The 23576-nt window shown below is 39.7% G+C and overlaps 2 protein-coding genes across 2 annotated transcripts in view; one reads left to right on the forward strand and one right to left on the reverse strand.

Annotated features, from left to right (window-relative positions):
• mettl15 (methyltransferase like 15) overlaps positions 1 to 95 on the reverse strand; it is a 39483-nt gene extending 39388 nt beyond the window's left edge. The window contains exon 1 of the mRNA XM_033986349.2: positions 71 to 95. The gene's annotated coding sequence lies outside the window, so the exon portion shown is untranslated. The remainder of the gene's footprint in view (positions 1 to 70) is intronic.
• Positions 96 to 204: 109 nt separating this feature from the next.
• Positions 205 to 20118, forward strand: kif18a (kinesin family member 18A). The gene is made up of 18 exons (XM_033990966.2): positions 205 to 360; positions 995 to 1331; positions 2268 to 2425; positions 2503 to 2607; positions 2980 to 3090; positions 3353 to 3550; positions 6538 to 6714; positions 6802 to 6876; positions 6945 to 7045; positions 8994 to 9156; positions 9507 to 9671; positions 10424 to 10545; positions 10845 to 11128; positions 12649 to 12705; positions 16929 to 17274; positions 18119 to 18211; positions 18299 to 18393; positions 19199 to 20118. Exons 2-18 carry the CDS (start codon positions 1016 to 1018, stop codon positions 19333 to 19335), a joined length of 2703 nt encoding a protein of 900 aa, XP_033846857.1. The 5' UTR covers positions 205 to 360; positions 995 to 1015; the 3' UTR covers positions 19336 to 20118.
• The last annotated feature ends 3458 nt before the right edge of the window (positions 20119 to 23576 follow it).

The raw sequence follows: 23576 nt of genomic DNA on the forward strand, positions 1-23576 counted from the left end.
GATTTATAAGTGTAATTATGTGAGAAACACGGACACGGGGAAAGATTTTACTACAGCGAAATGAGCTTACCGTGGAGGACCAGCGCCCAGGCCCCGCCCCTATGTTTGTCCCAATGAAGTCACGGCGTGTTATCCAATCAGGAACGGGTTTACCTTGACGTCACCGTAGTGTAGCCAATGAGCAGCCGCGCACGTCCACTCTGCGTCCACTCAGGAAGTGCGCTGTTTTTGAAAATATTGGCGCTTGTTGTGTCAGTGAAGCTCGTCGATGCTTGGTATTTTATTGTAAATTAAATTAAAAGTAACGCCGAAATGATATTTCGCTGGATTTAAATCAAACCAAACGTTCTTTAGTACGAGGTAAGATGCACGTGAACTGAAAGCATGCAGCGAAAGGCCACCGTTAACTGTTGTATCGTAGAATGCTAACAGGAGCTAACTTGTGATGCTAATGAAGGGAGGAGGCGCTGTTAAATACACTCGTGTGCCTCTTTTAAGGAGCTTTCACTGGTTAAATAACATTCATGAACTTGATGCTTGCGGATGAATCATATATTAGTTAATCTTCCATTTCGTACTAATTATAATCACGTTTGATTGTTTTGGCATACCTCGTTTTTACACCAGAATAAAATGTTATATTTGATCATGCTTATTTGAGTTACTACTCATGCATCTTGGTCATATGTATATGCATGTCAGGCCATAAACAAAGAACATATCAGATATTTTTACTGTGACCTAAGTAGTAATCTAAAGGAAATGCAGAGCTGCGGAAACAATATTGCTTGTTCCCGCAGCTCTGTATTTCCGTTTATTATACATGTATTATCCTCCTCCTGTTTGTTCTACATTGCCATTTTGTTTATTTTTTTTCATTATTTATGCATTACAATTTATATTACACATATATTGTAAATATTTATGTACAAAGGCAAAAAAAATACAAACCCTGAGATAATTTTTGTGCTGTAACTTGTCTCCTTTATTCCAGGTTTCTATCCAACCAGTCACAATGGCCGGTGATGTTTGCAGCCATGTGAAGGTGGTTGTGCGTGTGAGGCCAGAAAATGAGAACGAGAAGCGGGAAAACTTTCGCAACGTTGTCCAAGTTGTGGATAATCACATGCTCATATTCGATCCCAAGCAACCAGATGTATCTTGTTTTGGGTCTCAAAGAGTGCGGAACAGAGATGTTAACAAGAGGCCCAACAAAGATCTCAAGTTTGTTTTTGACCATGTCTTTGGGGAAAACTCTACTCAAGTGGACATTTTTGAGAACACAACAAAAGCAATTATAGATGGAGTAATGAATGGATTTAACTGCACAGGTAACTTGCCAATGCAGCAAACCCCAGGCAGTCATAGTAACTTAAAGGTGCACTATGCAACTTCTGGTAGACGGTCTCTGCCACATGCATGTATTCATGGCGATATATTCCTTTGCTTGGATGTTCCACAGTACGGAATTATACATGCCCATCTCACATTTGCAACAGTAACAAGTGTTTTTATGGCTTTGAAAATTTAAATTTTTACTGTGAGCAGGTTGCCTCTACTCAGATCTCACCTGTAACCTAACCTGGTTGTCTCACCTGCTTATGTCCATGGAGATGAATAGTTTAATGTCATGCTGTGAAACATTCAGGACAAGGTAATGTTATCTCCATGGATAGAAGCAGGGGGCAGACTCTCCACCTGAAAAGTTGACTGATGCACTTTTAACCTTACTAAACCAAAACTACTTCTGGAATGCATTATTTAGATATTTATATAACAATGTCATAAAGCAGTTTTTGTTTATAGGTTATTACAGATATGAGTCACAGTGCCACAGTACTTATTTAATCACTGTGTTGGTGGTATTTACTTAGCGTGCCCCATGGTGCATACGTCGGTCATTGGACGTCAGCCCTTCCTGGAGCATTATAACAATACAATATGATTTTGCAGAGCTAAAATAATAAAGTACTGATTAGGTCTATGTAATTGATCAAATTCATTGATTAACTGTGATTAGTAGATCCAAAAATTACATAATTGAGACAAAGCAATTGTTTAGCTTAAATTTCATATACATTTTTTGTGCGTGCACATGTTTATTTGATGAAAAGTTACCTGGTGCAATATGTTCATAGCAGCCATTTTTTGCATAATCAAAAAGCCCTTGATTCGTTTTTTTTGTGCATTTTTAAAATATATTGTATTTTTTCCTCCTTGTAGTTTTTGTTTTTTTGTTTTTGTTTATGTATGTTTTTATTCTGCAGTGTTTGCCTATGGGGCCACTGGAGCTGGGAAGACGCATACAATGTTAGGATCACAGAATAACCCTGGGGTTATGTATCGCACAATGAAAGAGTTGTTCAAACGGATGGACGAGGCCAAGGAAGAGAAAGAGTTTGCTGTTGCGTTCTCATATCTTGAGGTGATGAATACAATCTGCATATCTGAAATGAAGGTATGTGATTAAATTAACGTATTTAACTGTCTAATGTTTTTCAGGTTTATAATGAGCAGATCAGAGACTTGCTGTCGAACGCTGGACCTCTTGCAGTGCGAGAAGATGGACAGAAAGGAGTCGTAGTACAAAACCTCACTTTGCATCAGGTTGGTTACACACTTTCCACTATATGTTTTTCAACAGTCAATGTTTTTTGTTATATATTTTCAACACTTGCCAGTTGCTGAGTTAAAATGTAGCCTTTTTTACTTTTTTTGTCAAATTCACTGTACATTCCATATGGTATTTGGTTAGTCATTTTTGGCAATAGAAATTGTCCTGTTTAATTCTGTATCACAAATCCAAAATATATTTATATTCCATTTTTAATTTATTCATGTATTACTGCAGTTGTGGCAGAGATTCAGTTTATGTGAGAGGTGTGAGTGGCTGTGTAAACTACTGATGTTTACCTGCTGTGCCTCCCACATGCTCCTGGATCACACTCGTAGTCATTGAGCTCCTGTTTTCTGTTATAGCCTAAATCTGCAGAGCACATTCTTGAGGCGCTGGATTCTGGCAACCGAAACAGGACACAGCACCCAACAGACATGAATGCCACCTCCTCCCGCTCCCACGCTGTGTTTCAGGTACCTCATTTCATACAAACTAAGCCAAAACAATATGCATTATTTCTCGATATCATCTGCACCTTCTGAATAGACTAGGTGTTTCAAGATTCCCCTTGTACCAGTCTCAACAAGCCTGGATTAATGGCCCAGGAAGGGCATCAGCCATAAAATATGTGTCAAAACAGTAATACAAATTGCGCACTTGGAGGCACATAATTGTATGCTCAGTTTGATTCAAACACAATAATGTTTGTGAACCATGTATTATTTTGTTTTTCAGATATATTTGAGACAACAGGACAAAACTGCCAGTCTCAATCCTAACGCTTGCATCGCCAAAATGAGCCTAATTGACTTGGCCGGTTCAGAGAGAGCCAGCCACACCAATGCCAAAGGGGCACGTTTACGGGAAGGCGCAAACATAAATCGCTCACTTCTCGCTCTTGGAAATGTTATCAATGCACTCGCTGACCCCAAGGTGAGTTCTGCTCCACACATAAACAATTTTGAGCTTTTAAAATCATAACTTGCTAGATGTAAAAATATCATTAGGGTTAAGTATATTATGACATTTGCCACTTAACCAAATTTAGACAGTGGAGTTGATGCGGAGTCCGTTTGAGTCACTGGAGGCTGGTCTGACTCAAATCATTAATTTGACTTCAAAGTCAAAAGAAAATAGACTAAATTTTAGTCATATGAGCTGAGTGTTTGTTTTGAATGCCCTTTACATAGGAGATGATTAAATGTTATTAAAAATGATGCATGTAAGCTACAACCTGGCTAACTTATTTGTTATATAATTGGGTTATGTATGATATTAGCATGAACTTCATACCTCTCTGAGAATTCACTGATCTTGTTAAATCTCAAAAGGTTAGGACTGGTTAGTAAACCACTGGGATTGGAAACCACTGAGAATAGTAGGTGCCATAGTGGGGCAGCAGTCCAAAAGTTGCCAGATTGATTCTTGTACAGAGCAGTACATAATGGTGATTGTGTTCTTGAGCAAGAAACCTCAGCCACCTTTGCCTGTATGAATGCGGTGTGTGAGTGATTGGTGGTGGTCCAAGAGGCCAATAGCACAGACCGGCAGTCTTGCTTCCGACAGTCTATCTCAGGGCAGCTGTGGCTAAAATATTAGCTTCTTCAGAGAAGGACTGAATGAATAATGCATAATAAAATGTTTTGGGTATTAGGCCTCTACCTGTGAATACAAGAACTGCATCAAATTTGAATCTAAACTGATGCCTTTGGGGCTCGCTAATAAACTGACAAAACTGTTTCTTTTTTAATCCAAAACATGAAATGTATGCGTTTCTTATGTTACGCTGATCTAATCACTGCTCTGACGGAGTCATAAAACCTCTGTATCTTAATCTTTGTTCAATACAGTGCAAAAATCAATTTGTTACAATTAATCGGATTAGTTGTGACATCCTAATTTAATGCATACCAGCGTCTCTTAATACCTTCCAAGCTTGGTACTGTATTGTCAAATTAAACACAACGTATCGGATAATAAATTGTTAAACCCCTCATCATAAAACACATCACCCCATGTCTCCACTGTACCAACTTGTATCTGTAGAAAATGAGGATTTGGTGATGTCTTTGAGAACTACACAGATCTAAAACATTTTTGTAAAAGTGAATCATACACTACTTGGGTTAAAAGATTAAAATGTCCTCAGTGAACACCCCATATGAGACACAACCCAGTGAAGACTATTTGGGTATTATTTCATTCCTGTTGCATACATTAACCTGTCAAGCAGTCCTCTCATTTTACACTCAGTCTCAGGAGACAAAGCTCAGGCGGGCCACATGCACATAGGAAGTGCTGTGCTAACGTCCCTCTGCCATCTTGAAAGGCAATCCTCCGCCAACAGGTCGCTCCATTCTTAGGTTCAAACAACACTCTTTCATGGACACTGATCACTTAGTCCTAAACACTTGCACTACATACTTGTGTGTTGAAGGATTTTGATCTTTGTGAACTTCTTTAACGCCCATGACTTAGGCCTAATCCGTCCACACCCTGCGGTTATTGGCGCTGCACTGTTTAATGTCTGAAGACAAGGACATTAATGTTATGGCCATTGTTTAAAGGAAAGAATGTCCCCACTTGTGTCCCGGGATGACATACCATTCATTTGAGTGAGAAGAATGCTGGCTACTTCTGTTTAGCTGGTTCACTATGTCATCTTTGTGCTATGCCGCACAGAGATTCATTAGAAGTCGCCTTTGGCGATGTACAAAATGATGCAGATAGATTTTATGATGTGTCCTTTCTCTTCATTACAGCCATTCATTTTGATAAGCCACTGTTTACCCCCCATAAAAGGGATTTCTTAGAAACGGTGTTTATATAGCCAGGATTGGATTAAATATTGGACAGATTTTTCTCACAAAGCTGCAATTGTAAAAATGTTTTTGTAACAGTAAGGTACATTTTCAGGTTGAGAGATTTTATAGCCTAAATATTTTTTTACTGGTATGCACAGAAGTATGAAAAATAAACTTTAATAAACTCAATTTGTGACCTCTATTAAAAATGGCCCATGCTCTCGCTGAATTTGCAAAAGGTGTGGCTGTAGTTCTCAGGGCCCAACACGACCTGTAACTGAGACCTCTGGATCCAGATGTGCTCTGAAATACTGTAACAGCTGTAAAGCCCCAACAGATCATTTTACTTTAACTTTGACTTTGTGCTGTCCCAACACCCCAGAGAGTGTGACTCACCTAAGTGCCTGCAGTTTATCTAATGCCATTTTACAGACACCGTTTGAGCAGGGACCAGCTGCAGACAGACTTCAGACTGGAGCTGTCCATATTTGTGGGCCATATCTGATTTTATGGAGCTAAGACTTATTTAGAGCAGTTTTTGACAGAAACCTCAGTGTTGAAGTGAATTTTATCATAATTCTTAGAGATTTACAACACCCAGCCTACATTACTGAATTCATAAATTGAATGGGACTGTCAAATCAAACAACAGCCTACAAAAAGGATTACATTACATTACATTCTGAGGAGACAATCTGTCTTGGCTGATATGACAACGCCTTGGAGTTCCCTTTGCTGAGTTAAAGGAAGTGTCTGAAGTGTAGGCATCTTTGCTTGGTTAGTTAACTCCAATAGGTCATTTAAATGCAGAAGCATTGTGAAAGTAACTGAAATATATTTAATTTGTAGAAATATGATTTCTTAAGTCAAATTTACAGGTAAAATGTATTGCATTTTGGTGAAGGTGCAACCTATGAAACAAGCCATTATCCATTTATTAGTGCACAAAATTAGGCACCATTTAATTCATCAAATTTGAGTTATAGCAGAATATAACGTATAATTCAGAAATCCCTTAGCAAGCTTGGCATCCACTTGGAAGGGGATGGAGAGCTAATGGTAGCTCCCTTATACTAACTTGCATATCTATTCTTAAAATGCTCTTGTTTGTTTCAGAGCAAGAAAGCTCACATCCCATATCGAGACAGTAAGCTCACGAGGATCCTCAAAGACTCTTTGGGCGGTAACTGTCGGACTGTTATGATCGCTAATATCAGCCCTTCCTCCAAGTCCTATGACGACACCCACAATACACTCAAGTACGCCAACAGAGCCAAGGAGATCAAGTCTACGGTTAGTGCACAAACCGATATTCAGTGAGACCAGTCAAAATGTTTGATTTTCATCTTTGTGTCAATCATTTTTCATTAATTTTACCAGCTCAAGAGTAATGTTGTAAGTCTGGACAGTCACATCGGCCAATATGCAGTGATCTGCGAGAAACAACGGCTAGAGGTAAAGAAAGGAATAATTTGCTGTTAAAATATAAAATTCTAACTCACAATATTCTCTATGACATAAAGATTCAGCAATTGAAGCTTAAACTGAAAGAGTACGAGGAAAGAAATGTGTCTTCTGGAGTAGTTGGGTTGAACACCTTACCGAAGCAAGCAGAGTTTAAAAGGTAAGCCTATACGTGTCTATACTAATTAACTGAGTAATGTAGTGTAACAAGCAGACTTCCTTTACACCACCTCACACCAAAAGTGATAAATGCACTTTACACACCTGTTAAACACGCTAGATCCCTTATTAAGATAATTTGGTTCTGAATCCTGCAGTAGATTCTCAGAGTAACTAACAGCGGCTTTTCCACCAGTATCCTACAAAATATACTACTAAGATGAATTTACAAACGTCTGGGTGTGCTTGATGGGGATATATGAAAGAGGTTTAGCTACTCCCCCTGTGTCATTAGGCTGTTGCCCATCCCCAGTTGGGTTCTGAACACATCGGCCTAATTAAAGTATTCCTCATCTGAACAAACCTGTTTGTGTCACGGCCATCTTTGAGCTTGCATTAAGATTTCCTGGAAACTCTACTTCCAGGAAAACTCTGCATCTTTTACATAACGTGGCTCCTGTTGATGTTACGGCTCAATAACAATCAATCAGGTGTCATAAACATTACTGTGTCCATTCATTAATTTTAAAACGGCAGTTGTTTTAATTATATGGTAATTGATTTAATAGATAACAAAGCATGGTTAGTTATTTCTAGGGATAAGCTCTGAATAAAATGAATATGGCAGCTCATAAAATACATTTAACTGCTTAATATTAGCAGGAAAGATGATTTATACAATAATATGTCTGTACTGAAAAAGAAAAGTGCGTTGAACATTATTGCGTATGATATTTAAAGGTTACAGGTTGCTATGGTCGTTTGCAACATGGAAAGACGGTTGTGTGATTTTAAACACTTTCTTTAATACAAATTCACTCGCTTTATTTACCCCAGTAATTTAATGATCACGTTTGTCTAGACTACTGATAAATAAATAACGTAATACTGGGGGCAATAGAAATAAATCTGCTTGTTGGATCTGAGAGGTTTGTGTACAAGGCTGCGGTGAATCAGTGCAGACCCCCCTATCTGTATCTTCCCTCTGTGTGTCACAAATATGTATTCAGTGCACATTGGTATTTGGGGCGGGGGATACAGAAAAGCTGAATGAGTCTCTCTCCCACACGTTTCATTCACTGGCATCAGAATTCACAACTCACACAGAGGCTCTGAATAGAGGCAGCACGCTTCTCACACCATTAAAAATTCAGCAGTCTAGCAAGGCCACGACGGCTCCTACGTCACTGGAGTTACATTGAAGAGTGCAGTCACATTTCAGAGATGGCTCCTTGCTCTTATTTACCTGCTGCCTCTCCTCCCACTTTAGGTCCACAGACAGTCTCTAGCATCTAATCTTTTTCCCTGGGATTATATTCAGCACATACGTCAGAAATCTATTTCTGGTGCTGTTAAAACAAACTTGTGACCTTGTATAGATGGTGTAGCTTATGCCATTACTTGTATTTTATTTGTCTCTTGATTTTTAAGGATTTGGCACGTAATTCTGCAGATGTATCTGCTCCAGACTGCAAAATATTTCAAGCTAAAGTATATTTTTGAACATTCTAATATAGAAAACATGCACTCATAGAGATTTACTGATGTTCTGCACTAGTATGCAGAACATTGCTTCTGATGTTTTCTGTGAAATATAAATCTTTAAAAATGGACTGCTCATAATAATTTAATTTTAAACTTTAATTATACCCTACCTAAGTTGCATTATTGCATTGTGTTTTGTTTTTGTTTTTTAAAAAGAAAAGAAAATGCTTCTGATAACATAGTGCAAGACTTCTTTTTTACCAGAATTGCATTAAAATTAAACATTGGCCAAAGTTAAAGTATTTATGCAGTTATTGCAGATCATTGAAATGGGGGCTGTTATAGTCCTCTTCATTCTGCCTCTGGGATCAATAATAAAGTTTATCAAATTGATCCACACTAAAGTCCAAACACTGCCTGCCATCTTTTGAAGTTTGAGACTGAGAGCACTTGTTTGTGTGCAGGGTGTCTGAGGCTCTGCAGAGGATCTTCTCGAGTCGGGCTCAGATCAGGCAGGAGCAGCTGGAGCTGGAGAGGCAACTGAAGGAGAACGAGCTCCGGCAGCGCTACTGTGAAGAGGACCAACTGCAGGTCCAGTACTTCTGTGCCAAAGAGAAGACAGAGAAGGTACGCACTGCTTACTCTGCCATCCACCGAGGCCAACATCCCTGCAGAACACCGCTGCTGAATCATCATTTGAACTCAAAGTTCACTAAAACTCTCACTTGCACATCCTATGCACAAGGTCACTGATACTTTGTTGGACTCTCAAATGATAGAGCATATTCTCACAAGAGTCAAAAAACCACAAATTAAAAAGCTGAATCATAACACTCCTGTAGCTCTTTCTTAAGATGTGCATAAATACCATCACTTTAACACAATGCTTATGTCTTCAACAAACTGAACCGTGTGTGTTTTTACATCCAGTGCTTACAAGTTTGTAGTTGCTTTAAACTCCTTCATTTCTCTCACAGGCCACTTGTAAGTTTGAGCGCAAGATTGCCAGCTTACGCACCCAGCAGCAGCACATTTGCAAGCGCTTGAAAGAGGCAAAAACTCGTTTCTTGGACAATGACGGTTGCCTGCACCGCGTCGAAAATGAAATGAAGTTGTTAAAGACGAATAATCAGATCTCTGAGGTGAGTGCAACCTGGAGCGTGATGCAATCCTTTGTAAAAAACCTTTTCAACAGTTTATGAATACTTAAACGACTAGGAGTGGGCATGTAGCTCTTGACTATTTAAAACTTATTTGTCAACAAAATCCCTGTCCTGCTCACAACACTTGATGGCAGTGTGCTTAATTACACAAGCAGAGAGTGATCTAACCTGTTGACTCACTCTAACGAGCCCAGGCTGCTTAATTAGATATAGACTAAAACTTTACAATGTGTGTTAGAGCCTTCAAAACTCATCACTTGTTGTTTTTTGTTTGTTTATTTTGGAAGGTAGGCTGTGTCTCACTGGTGTCGTGACTGTCTTTGTTTTCTTCCCATCTGTTCCCCCAGTAATTAGAGCCGTGCTCATTTTATTTCTCCGGCTCACTCGTAGATCACTGAAGAGAATAAATCAATAGCCTTTACTCATCCTTCACACAGGAGCCAGTTACCTAAAACCCTGTCCATGTTATTTTTTTCTTCTTTACTCTTTTCCCAGGAACAGGCCCAGAACTGTGACGCACCTCTAGTCAAATGTTCTCCGCGCTGCTGTTTCGTAGTTCTCTTACGTCAGATTCCCTTTCCTCCTCTTTCTGACAATCTCTCAGCTGCAAACCTACATGAAAAGTGCATATTCACCCTTGCCGTACTCCGGGCTCCCTACTGGGACCAGGGCATAACTCACAGCTGATTTGACGTGCGCACTATTGACTTTGGTGCTTCGACCTTGTGCAGGTGCTGGAGAAGGAGCTGCACTGCCATAGGCTGGAGTTGCAGGTGAACGATCTGAAACAACACATCAAGCAGATGGTGGAGCTCACAGCACTGCAGGACCAGGAGAACAAGAGGATGCAGAAGTAGGTTATATGAACCCAAACACCAGATATTTTACAGCAAAACCTTTTCTCTACTTTGGCCTTTTGATCAAGGCAAGCCTGTTATATTAATTCATTTTATTTTCCATATTGATATGTTTGTATGTGATGGATCTTCAAGGGTTACACACTCAAGGCAGAGTAAACTGGCTAAATATGTCATGAACACCAATACATACATAAAATATGCACAAAGCCTTTTTTTTTAGTATCTGAACTGAGGCCTTTCTGAATCTAAACCGTTCATTTGAGGCTTATTGAATATCTGTTTTGTTCTTCAGAATGGTGAACATTCTCCTGCCCGCCTATAGCCGCCACCACTCGTCCTTATGTGAGGCTGGGTTAAGCACAAACACAGACCAAGAGGAGACGGCTGAGTTGGAGCACCTGGTTCTCCGAGAGAGGGGTGTGGTTTGGGCGGACCTGGAGGGGGCGGAGCGAACGCTGAAGCTTGAAGGGAATGGGACCACATCAAAAGAGACGAATGAAGCTGTGGGTCTCTGCAGTGAACTGGCCCCTTTTCTGTCTTTCTCACACCTGCACTACCACCAGAGCAGTCCCTGCAGTAAGTGTGTGAATGTAAACAATTATCACTATTTTCAGTTTAATATGATTGTAACGATGTAGGTGCCTGACCCATAACACTAGACTCAAACACGGTTTCAGTTTTATTTAACTCATGCACATCACAACAGTTCCAACTGAAATAGAAACTGCTTTATTTAATTAAGGAACCATTTACAATCTCAGTCTTCTCTGCTCTAAATGTAAAATATAGACAAGATGGCAATATATTGCAAAGCAATTTAACCAATAATAAGATATAAATCGCCCGTCCCCTTTAATTAACTTCGTGAAGAGCCTGCTACAGCGCCGATCTCCCAGTGAGAGGCTTCACAGTGAATGAATTAAAGTTGAACCAATGGGAAGGGAAAATAAACAGCCAACAGCTCCAGGAGCAGGTTATGTTATAGGTGTGATTCACAGTTACTTGGGAAAGGTCGACTACAGCTTGTTTGCTCAACTAACATGCATTTGTACACAGACAAGTTAGAGAAAAATGCTCAAGCACTTGTTGCCCATTAAATGTAATGTATTTTTTTCTTCAAATTCCATAGTTATGTGACCCCAAAAGCACTGAGTAGTTTTTTAAAGTCTAAATGTTGCATGACGTGCACGATTGTTATGTCAACATGTATTATTATTGTGCAAACTAATAGTAAGTTTATACCAACAGGCAGTGTCTTGATCCTGTAAAACCAGTAAAGTTTAATGTAGTCTGTCACAAAATGACAGATAAATAATGATATAACAGCTGTAGCTTTATTTGAGTAGTAAATGCCCTGTGAACACATGAGCATATTTCTCTTTGTTGTATACTCTTGTCAGGCCTGTGTCAGGTGTCCTGCATGGACCAGTGCGTTTGGCTCTGGTCCAGGTCCAGTGTTTGCTGTGGGAGCGTGCGGCGCTCTGATCATTCTTAACTGTCATCCCCACATGACCCAGGAGCAACAGCACCCGACACACAGACATGACAGACAGCAGAGCGGCACCAAAACACACCAACACCACTCTATTACTCCAGTCTGTCTATCATTTATCACTCCAAACTGCATCTGCCCCTCCGCCCCCACCAGAACCCACTGCTCTTCAGCTGAGGAGGTCGAGCCAGTCTCCTGTGCACAGCCTTCAAACATCAAACCGCTGGATTTAAGATGCTTTGATTGTTGGACAAATTTTATCCCCAATGATTGGCATAATTTACAATTTTACAACTGCAGTTATTGTTATTGCTGCCTTATGGTGTGCTGTGTGTGGGTGAACATTCATTTAAACCAGTGTAATTAAAAGTGTAGTAGAATTCAACAACTCCATTCAAACTTCCAATAACCCAGTAACTTTTTGGTCCTAATAAATCATGAAACTGTATTTTTATTGTAATTATAAACACAGTATAACAAATGAGGTAGTTACATTTATAAACTAAACAAGCACCAACTTCCTCTCACAAGCCAAATATTGTAAAAATAACGTTCCTCGTAAACATTTACTGTATAGATTTTGCTTGACTCTTTGTTTGCGCAGGTTCGGGTCCCCGTTCAAAGCGATCCTCACTGTCTCATGGCGCTTCTTCACCAAAAGGTAAAGCTCCCCCCCTCTCTCCCCTTCTGTCCCGCTGACATGCTGTGCCCATTCACCTGAAGCCCTTAGTCTGCTCTTAAATCCCCCATCAGCTCCACTCACCCGTTCATTTATGTGTCACCCAGCACCCTATCCATCACAATTAATAAAGCAGACATTTAACAAGGCTCTGCGCTGGTAATTACAAACACAGAACTACAATAATCCCCCAATGCATGTAAATATGACTTGTGTACTTTTCTTTATTACAAAATCTTGTTTTTAACTTTTACTGGTCTCAATAAGTCCTACTCGCTAAAATGCACCATAAAAATGACACATGTAATATACTGTGATTTATAGCAGTGTTCCAGACGTTTGTCCTGGCCAAAGCTGAATAATGAAATGATGTGAATGTTCACAGCCAGTTTTATTGAAGAGAAAGTGTAGAGGGGCCTTCAGGGAGGTGGGACATAGAAAAGCCCGTGAAATACTGCTCTTCAAATTGGGTGTAATGACATTTAATGCAGGTGGTCTCCATTTATTGAAACATATTGTGGGAAACATATTGTTGCCATATTGTGGGGGGAAAACGGCTGTGCCAAGTGATCAGTGAATAAATCAAATAAAAAATATGAAGAGGTGTAGCTATTAAGATGCATATAAAAGTAAATTTTGAGAAGGATTTTTCCCACTTTCAGTTTTTTGGTTCACTCACAACAGCAGGAGTGATGCCAGCCCCTTCTACAAGTGTTTATATGCTTGTAATTGACTAAATTAGTCGCAAATGGGGAGTATATTTTCATGGCCTGTTAAACTGTGGATTGTTTTGTAAACCATTTGGCCTGAAATATGTTGACGTTCTGGGAAAAAATGCCGGTCATAAATTGCCCAAGTCTCACTAATGTCTCAGAGATCGGCCCAAATAACACACTGGAAATGCACTTTCTCAAACGAATTACAGAAATTGAAAAACACTGTAGTACGTATTTGTCTTATTACAAAATGACTGACTGCTGCTTTATTTGAAGCCTTATTTTCTACTAATAGTGTCATGTTTACTCACAATAATGCTTGTTATTAATTATAGAGCATAATGACACTGTAATTAAATAGTAATCAGCCATCTTGAATAATCTGCACATGCACAGAGGAGGCGTTTCTTTTGCGATATCAGTCCCCATCAATCAATATGTAACAGTGGCAGTAAATGCAGAGCTTATTGCGTCTCATAAGACAGTGCATACAGTGAACATTATTGATCTCACAGTAGAGAAAATCAGTTGTCAAGGAAGCTCTTATAACACAATAATATGTAATCAAGACGAGAGTAAGAGTTTTTTTATTTATCTTTATTTACACAGGGGAACCCAATGAGACACTCAGGCTCTTTTTTTCATGGACGCCCTGTTTAAAATACAACACAAACAGAAAAAGAAACAAAACCTACAAGTCCATATAAAACATTAAAAACAGGAGCAGGTGTGTGTATAAAAGTTTACCAGATTATTAAATTACGATTGTGTCACTAAAGTCTCCAATTTTGCTTTTCCTTGGAGTGTTTTCCATTTTTGTGAAGTAAAACAGCTAAAAACCTCTTTCTCGTCTCAGTTTTGGTGTGACTCGTCCTTAGCCTTATGCAGGTCTCCATGGAAACGTTATTACTATGTCTGGAATGTTACACAGTATGGCATTAAACTGATCTGTTAATCTTCACGGGTGTTTTACCTGCGTTCTCACTGTGAACAGCGTCTTCTCTCCACGTATCTCACCTGTAACTTTACCTGGTGGCGTCGCCTTCTCGTCTCCATGGAGATGCAGATCAATTTATAATGGCATAATGTGGAATGTTCGAATCAAAGCAATAACGTTTCCATAGAGACGAGCATCTAGCGTATTTCCCACCATAGAAGATGTTTAACAAAAATAAGTAAAAAAAATATATATAATTAAACAAAATGATGATAATACATATTTACACAGTTGTGATAAAAGTTAATGGTTAAAGTGACAGTTGTGATTTATATTTAAGGTTATTGCACTAAATAAACAGATGAGGTGTTTTAACTGCGGGCGCGTTGAAGAACCTAATAATAACATGAACTTGTTCTGCCCCGCCCGCCCTCTGCATCTGCCCCTTCTGCACACGCCGGGTTGAACACTGGTGCAGAACGAAATGACAAATGTTTTCACAGACACCGCCGCTGTTATTTAACCGACTGCTCTAATCTGATCCGCGGCTGTTTGTCACTCCCTTACTGCCTCCTGGGCTCTTAATGCTCGTCACTGCAGCATGTTATGAGAAAAGGCTCCACCCTGCAGCTCGCTAAACCAATCAAATCTGATCAGTTTGAGAGAGGGCCGAGGATTTGAAAGCGTATTAACTCTCGCACTGCTGGTTTCTACAGCAATATCCAAACAATTCACATGTTTACTTTGATATAAACATGTAATTTAGCCGTAAGTGCTGGAGTAATCATGTTGTTTTGACCCTGTAATAATTGTACTTTAAATATTCTCATTATCCGTCATTAACACCTTTTCTCTTTGACATCTCATCGCTTCACCCATCACTTTTTCCATCCCCTATAATTACCTTTCCTTAATGCCTTAGATGTCTGCTCGTCTCCTCTCTCCTCCGTCCTATACCTTTTGTTCCCTCCTACTCTGCACTGTTTTTTCTCTGTCTCGCAGCCTAACCCTCCCAATCCCTCTTGAGCTTCATTCATGAAAATGCAGATCCACAGCAGGGCAGGGAAAAACGTCAACACACGTAAACTCCCCTGATCCACCAACCAGAAAAGGCGCACTATAAAAAACAGGCAGTGGCAACCAGGCGACCCTGATTCAGTGCAGCCTACACCAGAAATAGCAACTCATGCATGTATTAATCCCCTACAAGCCAAAAATATGTGATTGAAAGAACGCTGCTGCCATTTATTGCTAAGGAAAACTCTACAGCGCTGCAGAAAGGGACGATTCATCTTTGTCTCCTCACCTTCCCGTCTCGAGTCTGACTCACTTTCGGCTAAAAATTGCTTTCTGATATTTAGGGAAGAGTGGGGAGATCAGTCTTTTCATTTGCATTTACTGTTCTGGCATTTGTCCTGCCTCTCCTCTCTCCCCATCACACTCCCTCTGCACCTCTACAGGAAATGCCATGACTATAATGGCTTTCATAATGCGATGCAGACATGGACCAAACACATTGACCCCATTATGCACCGCAACCTGTACACAGATGCTTTGTACAGGGTGGTGTTTTTGTGAATGGGCCGGTGTGAAAGAACTGCAGAAGACATCAAAAAAATGGTTCACATTTAAAGGCGCAGTACCCAGAAATTCTCCCACTGCCCCAATACTACAACAGAATGACGAGCTGTTTTTCATAGCTTCTGTTCTGTGTGAAAATGAAAGAAAAATAAATGATTGTATTAATGATTATAGTTCTTAATAAACCCGGTGCTCATAATATTATGGCCTATAACTGCCATTACAAATGAAAGGTACAGTGTTCCTTTTCTGGAGGAGTGTACGGAAATAGAAAGTTTACAGAAAGATTATGGCAAAAGGAACATTTCCACGGAAAAAAAGCAGCAGGAAGCCCTCCGGACCAAATAAGAGTCAGGTTTGTGCAGATGCAAGCCCCTCAAACGAAGACACAAGTTTTTCAGTGCAATAAACACATGATGAAAAAACATACTTTTATTTTGGTCTATTTTCTTCTTACTGCATACTGTGGCTTTAATAAAATCTTCATCCAAATATTTTTCAACACAACTTCAACAAGCAGTTGACTCGAGTTCAAGTTGACATTTTTGAAATGGTTGTGTTGAACGCTGTTTGTGCAGCATCATTACCACATTTTTCTGAGTGTAACTTTTGGAAATTTTCATTTTCAGTACCCTTCTTTCTTTGAATTGCTTTGAAATGTAGATTGGATTGCCAGTGAATACAACTGAATATGCTCTGAATTTGTTGAAGCAAAAGCCTTTGACCATTTATTATACACAGATTCAAGCAAAGACAGTTCAACATAAGTGACCTTCTGAGTTTGCTGACGCCACAGTTGAGATAAAAAAAAAAAAAGTTTCATTCTATCAACAAAGATTTGATCACATAGTAGCTCACAGCACTTCCCAACATTTTTACCATTTTTTTTAAACCTGCAGAAGGGATACATGTGCTCCGGTGTGATAAATACATACAACTTTTTGTCAGATTTCTAACCCTTTGTGTTTTAGGACATGCACATCAGACAGACATCAAGCAGGACGCCCCTCCCAAAGCGCCCACCAGGAGAAACCTGTCTGCGTCTATGGCCCCACAGAGTCCCGGGACCTCCGCCCTGCTCCCTGCGAGTGAGGATGGGGTCATTCCCCTGCAGTGCACTCCAGAACACATGCAAAAAGCCATCCAGGCCTCCAGCTTAGACCCCAACGCCACTTTTGAGGTCGTCGAACAAGAAGATCGAGTCAATGCGACCATCATCCTGGGTCGTAGCAGTAGTCCTACTCTGGAGTTCAAATCTGCCTCACTCTTTGGTCAAACCCAACCTCTGCAACCGCCCAAGGCCAACCTAAACAAAAGGTTAGTAATGTGTTCAAATCTGCTCATAATCCACTTAAATTATTATAAAATTCACATTAAAACATAACCGAGTCCTGCCTTTTACCCAAGATCTATGTATAGGTTTTGTGCGCTTTTAAAGTAAGGGTTTTGTAAGAAGCGCAGTCTGCCTAAACCATTCGAAGGGGCTTAATCCCTAAAACCTTATTCGATCTAGACAAAAGGGAAAATAACTGGAACATTAGACCAAGAGGCTTAAGAGAGCTGAGCCGCATCCTGGTGCAGCAGACGACACAACAAAAGCCAACAGTATCAGTGTTTGTGATGCAACAATGTATTTTTCATATCAAATCATCCCAGTGGAGGCGCCGGACCACTGACACACAGGCACTGGATTTGTGGGATTACAGTCTGATGCTGCTCCAGAGCACATGCCTGGTCTCAAATCAGTGAATGCTACATCCTCCTTCAAATGATGCTGAGATATGATTACGATTCAAGCAACACAGAGGCCTAATGTTTATCTGTAATCATCGTTTTCATACGTGCAGGTTAAAGTTTTAATGATTGTTTTTGTATTTGCGGGTTGCAGAATGTTAAAAAAGTGGGACCAGAGCAATTAGCATTTTAAAACTAAATATTATAACTTCTTAAATGGTGAAAAGTCTTCAAAATGTCGCATATAACTAAAGCTGAAACATATTAATAGTGGGATAGAACCTCCAAACTTCAGGCTATAACATAAAACAACTGCTCTACCGCATGAGTCACTGTTGCCTTTTGTTTGACTTTGCTCGGTTCAAGTGTGTTTCAAGAGTCACACACTAAATTATACCCAATTCTCAATGTCAATATCTTCTTTTAGACCGCCAGCCCTGTCATTACAAGAAATCAGACGGACCAGACCGAAGTACATGGAGATGACGTCCTCTGCGCAAGGAAAACGCAAATTTAACCAGTAACGTCCTTATCTGCCTTTAATTTATTTGTGTTTTTGTTTTTTTGGTGTAGGGTTTAAAGCATGTGTTTGTCGTTTAATATTCAGGGTGATCAAAGAAGACACACAGGGGATTTCTGCAGCAAAACGTATCAAGAAAGAACCTGTGACACGCAAACCACACAGGGTGTATCGGACAGGCGGTGAGTGGGTGACACTTTATGCATTCATGGCTTCACACTCGCACTCGGCCGTATCGTTATGACGTTGTTTTCTGGTCTGCGGTGGTCAGGAAATCTTCAATTAAGGAGTGAAGTGTGACCTTTTCATTTGTATTCGATTGTCAGCAGAAGCTAGGACTGAGAAATCATAGGCAAAAACTTAATTATCATTTTTCTGGGGAATATTGTGAGTAGTTTGCGAGCTGTTTTCTTATCCTGGGTTCACAGTGCACCTTTTAAACACGTTCCAGGAGCATTCACGTTTGCACTGAAATATGAACGCTAAACAAATACTAGAATACCATGCGTTTCAGAACATGTTTGAAGAGGTCCATTTGGATGTACTTATAAAGATGCATTGACAAGTACAACAGATTTTATCTTGAGTAGACGGGAAATATTTTTGCTTAGGACAACCTTCACTTTTTTTTTCTTTTTTATCCAACCTTTCAAATTTCTTTTTATATTTGTGAACCTTCAGAAAGCTGCTAAAAAGGTCTTTTTAAATGGCAAGTTTCTACAGCTTTTTTCATAGGAATATTAAATATACTCGATGTTCATATTTTAGATGTCTTCAAAACTATTTTTATTGCCCACGTCTACATCTCCCAATAGTTTACAACATATGGGGGATGTAATGTTATTCCTGATGGCTGCGCAGGAGAGGAGCCAGTCTTAAGTTGAAGTGTAAACCAGGCCCTGACGTCAGAGCCTCAACAATGTGTGGAGCTATTTTCTCTCCTTTGTCTCATGTTTATTCTTGACTCTGTTTGCTCTGTGCCCTCAGGTTCAGAGGAGAACAAGCCCCAGAGAGTCGTCAGGAGCATCTCGGAAGGCAACCTCAACCTCCTGGAGCCTCACAAACCCAGATCTATTTTCTATAAAACCACACAAAAGTTCAAGCAAGTGGCCAAGCGGATGTGAGCGGACAGTTCAAACATCACACTTCGCACCCGTCACATCTCCGTCCTTTTGAAACATACAACGCAGACAATAGTGAAGCTCTTAACACGGCAACAGCGACTACGACGAACTAACACGAAGAAGCCGACAAACCACTCCCTTTTACCTTTTAAATAAAGATTTTATAGTTGTAATTAGATTATTCTGACTTTGTTTAGGAACGTCTTTTAAAACCACAAACTCTCTACGACTTTCAGGGGATGAGTTTGCAACCTGCTTGTTTCCATGGAGATGTCATTGCTTTACCTGGAATATTCCACAGTTTGGCGTTTAACGTATCTACCTCTTGGGAGAAAAGCAGGTCCACATCCACGCAAAGTTACAGGTCAGATCTGTGGAGAAGTGACCCCGCTCACAGTAACAATGCATCTTTTTCCAGAGTATTTTATGACTAATACATTCAAGATAAGTTTAATACCAAAATGAAGAAAGTTCCAGGCAGAGGAATAACATTTGAAGCAGGTGGGGGACACTCCACCTGAAAAGTTACATACTGCACCTTTAATTTAGGTTAACTTGATTTTAAATGTAGACTTTTCCTGTACAAAGAGGTCCTGTGGAGGCTGTCGCGCAGGTGCAGGTCTGGGGCTGATTCTCTGGGCAGCTAATGACATTGATGGACTCAATAAAATATTACAATGTCAAGAAAAAAACGCTCTGTTTTGAGCTGATCGTATTCATAGTTATTTTGTTTATGTGGAGTTTAACACAGGACTACAATAAAACTGCTTATATGATCCTGAATCTTTTCTAACTAACTGTATTTTCTCTTAAATGGAGTATGTTTTGTGCGGTGGAGTGTGAATGGGTCTAAATGACGTTTGAGTTACAGGCTGTTCCCACAGAAAGTGACACGGCTCTGACTCAGAAAAGGTGAAAATACAATGGCTCAAAAAATTGAAGTGACCCAAGAGTGACTCGCCGCAAAACTCGCAAAAATAACTTTGTCACCAAGTCCACATCAAGACAACACACTGAGTCTTTGAGAGAGTTATTGATGCTCTGCCTACACAGTTTACTTGGTGAGTGCTTTTACTACAATAAACATTTAGCACCCTGAGTGAGGCGAGCTCCCAACAGCTCCAAACTTTACTGAAGTCTTTATACTTGATGCTTTTTCACTTTTGAGTTGTGTTTCCAAAATATTTCAGGCTTCCCTGTGCTGCGTTTTTAGCTGGCTCAGATGTAAAGAGTCGCGGCTTTTATTAGAAATGTGCACATCACAAAAGCCAGCCCCCCGCCGCGCTGAGGGTGGGACCTCATTGCCGTGTCTGAGAGGACTAGACTTGTCACTTTGAATTTAGTCCTGCAGTTTTCAGTGCCACCGCATTCAGTGTGATCTTTATTTTTAGCTCAGGGCTCAATGCATATATCAGCACTGTACTGCGCAGGCACCAACACCTCTGCTCTCATTCACAAGAATCTCTTCATTGTGTGAGCGTCGAGAGGCAGCAGGCACAGAGGCAGGCCGTGGCTAAAGTTTATTAACTTTCTGCGAGCCAATAGGGCGGTGCGTGCGTTTTTCCCACTGACCAATGGGGCAGGCCGAGAGGTTGGAGGTGGGTGTTGCTTAGCAACTGCAGGTAGAATCTCAGATCATTCCGGGCCCATTGTTTTATGAGAGAGAGAGAGTACGAGCTTGTTGTGATTGTTTGTAAAGAAGGAAAAAAAAAAAACGCCTTTTTGTAAATGCGTCACAAAGTTGACAACTCTATTTTTGTATTTTGTGACTGAGATCACAGTAACTTCAATGGCATTTCAGTCAGAACACTTTTAATGAACCATAGTATTATGTTACTAGAGACAAACAGGAACTCCTGCTACATCCACACTGCTCCTTCACTGCACGGGCATTTTAATTATACTTTACATTTTCTAAATACATTTAGAAAATGTAAAGTTTTTAGTGGTTACAGGTATCCAACCCTCAGCAAACAGTAAAACTCTGAAATATTTGAAGACAGTTCTGTTGTATTTAAAAGGAGACTGTCTTGTTCAAAAATAAGCATGTGATCCTCCTACAATGTTCTCGACTCCCACGAGGCGGCACGTCACTGTGCTGTGAACTTTTTGTCCCCCGTCTAATGAGATGACCTGATATCTCCGACCAATATGTCAGAGAGGAATATCTCATGAAGCGCTGTCCTTTTACCACTAATCATGCTTTGTTTTACCTCTTTCTTGAAGTCTACGTGCTGCTGTACGTCTCCTGAGTCGATGTAGGTTTATTAAAAGCACTACAGCCTCTCCACATCTTTACCTCTTTAAATGTTTGTCATGTAACTCTATATGATTTGGGAAAATGCTCCTCACTATAGAGTCAAGTTTAATCTATCCATGGGTTTCAGAGAGCTTCAAAATCATCACCGTTGCCGTAGTGATTGACAATTTAAAACAATGCTGCATATATATATATAACAGAAAGCTTGAACCCAGGACTATTACTATTATACTATACGCAAACTCACCACTTTTGTTTCATTTTTGTCGTCCTAGGATTGCCATAAAATAAATTCAGGTGGATTGGTTTCACGTCAGATGCCCTTACTGTTGCAGCTTTTAATTTATCCAGGCTTGGGACCATCACATTACTGAAATTTATAACTTTTATTACGGCACAAACTGATTTAAAAAGGTAAAAATATAACATTCCTTAAACATAATGATACTGTGTTTGGTAAAACCATGATTATCAATTGTTTTATGAAAATGTGAGTCTCGTTTGACGTTAAGATAATTATTGGAAAGTTAAATTTTTTTCTCAATTCAACCAACTAAATAATTCAAGTCACAGTAAGAAATATGTTTATTTTCAACAAATTATTCGTATTTAACGTATAAACAGCCAGACATAACATCCATAGCAAAAAAACATAACAAAAAACTCACAAATGATCAATATTCTTTTGTCAGATTAAAGATTTTAATGTATCAAAGGTGAAGAGTGTGGCTACATTCACTCATTGCTCTGTCCCGTGATGCCAAATGCAAATATTTAAATGGGGTTTATGGAAATTCCTGGCACGCACTCTGGATTTGGCATGTAAAGCAGGATTCTTGTTTACTCCCAGTCCATCGGAGTCTGACACTTTGGACGGGAAAACTGAAGGGATTACACTCTATTGTCGATTGGTGCAGAAAGTTTGGGGAAGGTTCCCTGAAAAGGTAGGTCCTAAACACTTAATATGTCAAAGCAGGTGTTGTTTTTATGCAAATACAAAGCTTTTACAATGTTTTTCTTCAAGTTTGCATTGGCAATTTGAGCACAAAATGTCTGCAAATTAATATTGAGCAAGTCATAGTTTAAACTTTCTCCCCAGTATGTGCACAAGTCAGTAAATATGGAAATATTCTGTACAATATGTTGATTTTTACAGCACATTTTGCATGTTAATAGCTTGCGCAATGTTTATCGCCATCCTGTCTTTCCCGGATTATGTTCTTCCTCTACATTTGACTCCACAGGCAAATATTATGGTGGGAACCCAATCACTGCAGTCCAGAAACGTCGCTCTGATCAGACATAACAATACGACCATCTCTGCTTTTATTGGTGCTGTTTATTTTGTTTTTAAACCCTGTGTTTCCACCTTTTGGCTCGTCGTCTGACATATTCTTCATGACCAACACTGGTTCAATATCGCAGACCAGGGACACTTCCCCAGAGCTGCAGTTTTAGAAATACTTTGACCCAGTTGTTCCCAAACTTTTCACACCAAGTGCCACTTTAAAAATATATATATTTCCTGCTGTGACGTTCTTTAAAGTGGGTCTGTAACAGGACTAAACCAAACCTGAAATGGGATTACAGCATCACTTAAGAACTAAACCAGGATTTGGCCAAAGGCAGACAAAAACGTAAATAAGATAGATCGGTGCAGCCAACACAATCAAATTTCCTTAAATCCGTTCATTTGCCTATTGTCCTGGTTTTTACACGTTCACATTGAGGACAAAATGTTCACTTTGTGCTTGATACACCACGCCCACTCAAAGCTGCCGTCCTGAAGAAGCTCTGATTTAAAGAGTCATAATGTTATAGACGATCGATGTGTCATCAAAAGCACAAACAGTATATATGAATAAATATAAAACGATGGGAATTTAAGCATAATAACAGCGTCTGTGTAATCCCTCAGTCGTCCAGGTCTGATCCAAAGTAAAATACCATAATAATAACAGAAAATGACCTTTTATTCGCC

This window comes from Periophthalmus magnuspinnatus, chromosome 3, assembly GCF_009829125.3.
Source record: "Periophthalmus magnuspinnatus isolate fPerMag1 chromosome 3, fPerMag1.2.pri, whole genome shotgun sequence".
In the NCBI taxonomy this organism is placed as follows: domain Eukaryota; kingdom Metazoa; phylum Chordata; class Actinopteri; order Gobiiformes; family Gobiidae; genus Periophthalmus; species Periophthalmus magnuspinnatus.

Coding starts and splice junctions, on each gene's coding strand:
- kif18a (XM_033990966.2), top strand. CDS start 1,016: ATGGCCGGTGATGTTTGCAGCCATGTGAAGGTGGTTGTGCGTGTGAGG. Junction 17,275..18,118: donor AAGGCCAACCTAAACAAAAG/GTTAGTAATGTG, acceptor ATCTTCTTTTAG/ACCGCCAGCCCTGTCATTAC. Junction 18,394..19,198: donor CAGGGTGTATCGGACAGGCG/GTGAGTGGGTGA, acceptor CTGTGCCCTCAG/GTTCAGAGGAGAACAAGCCC.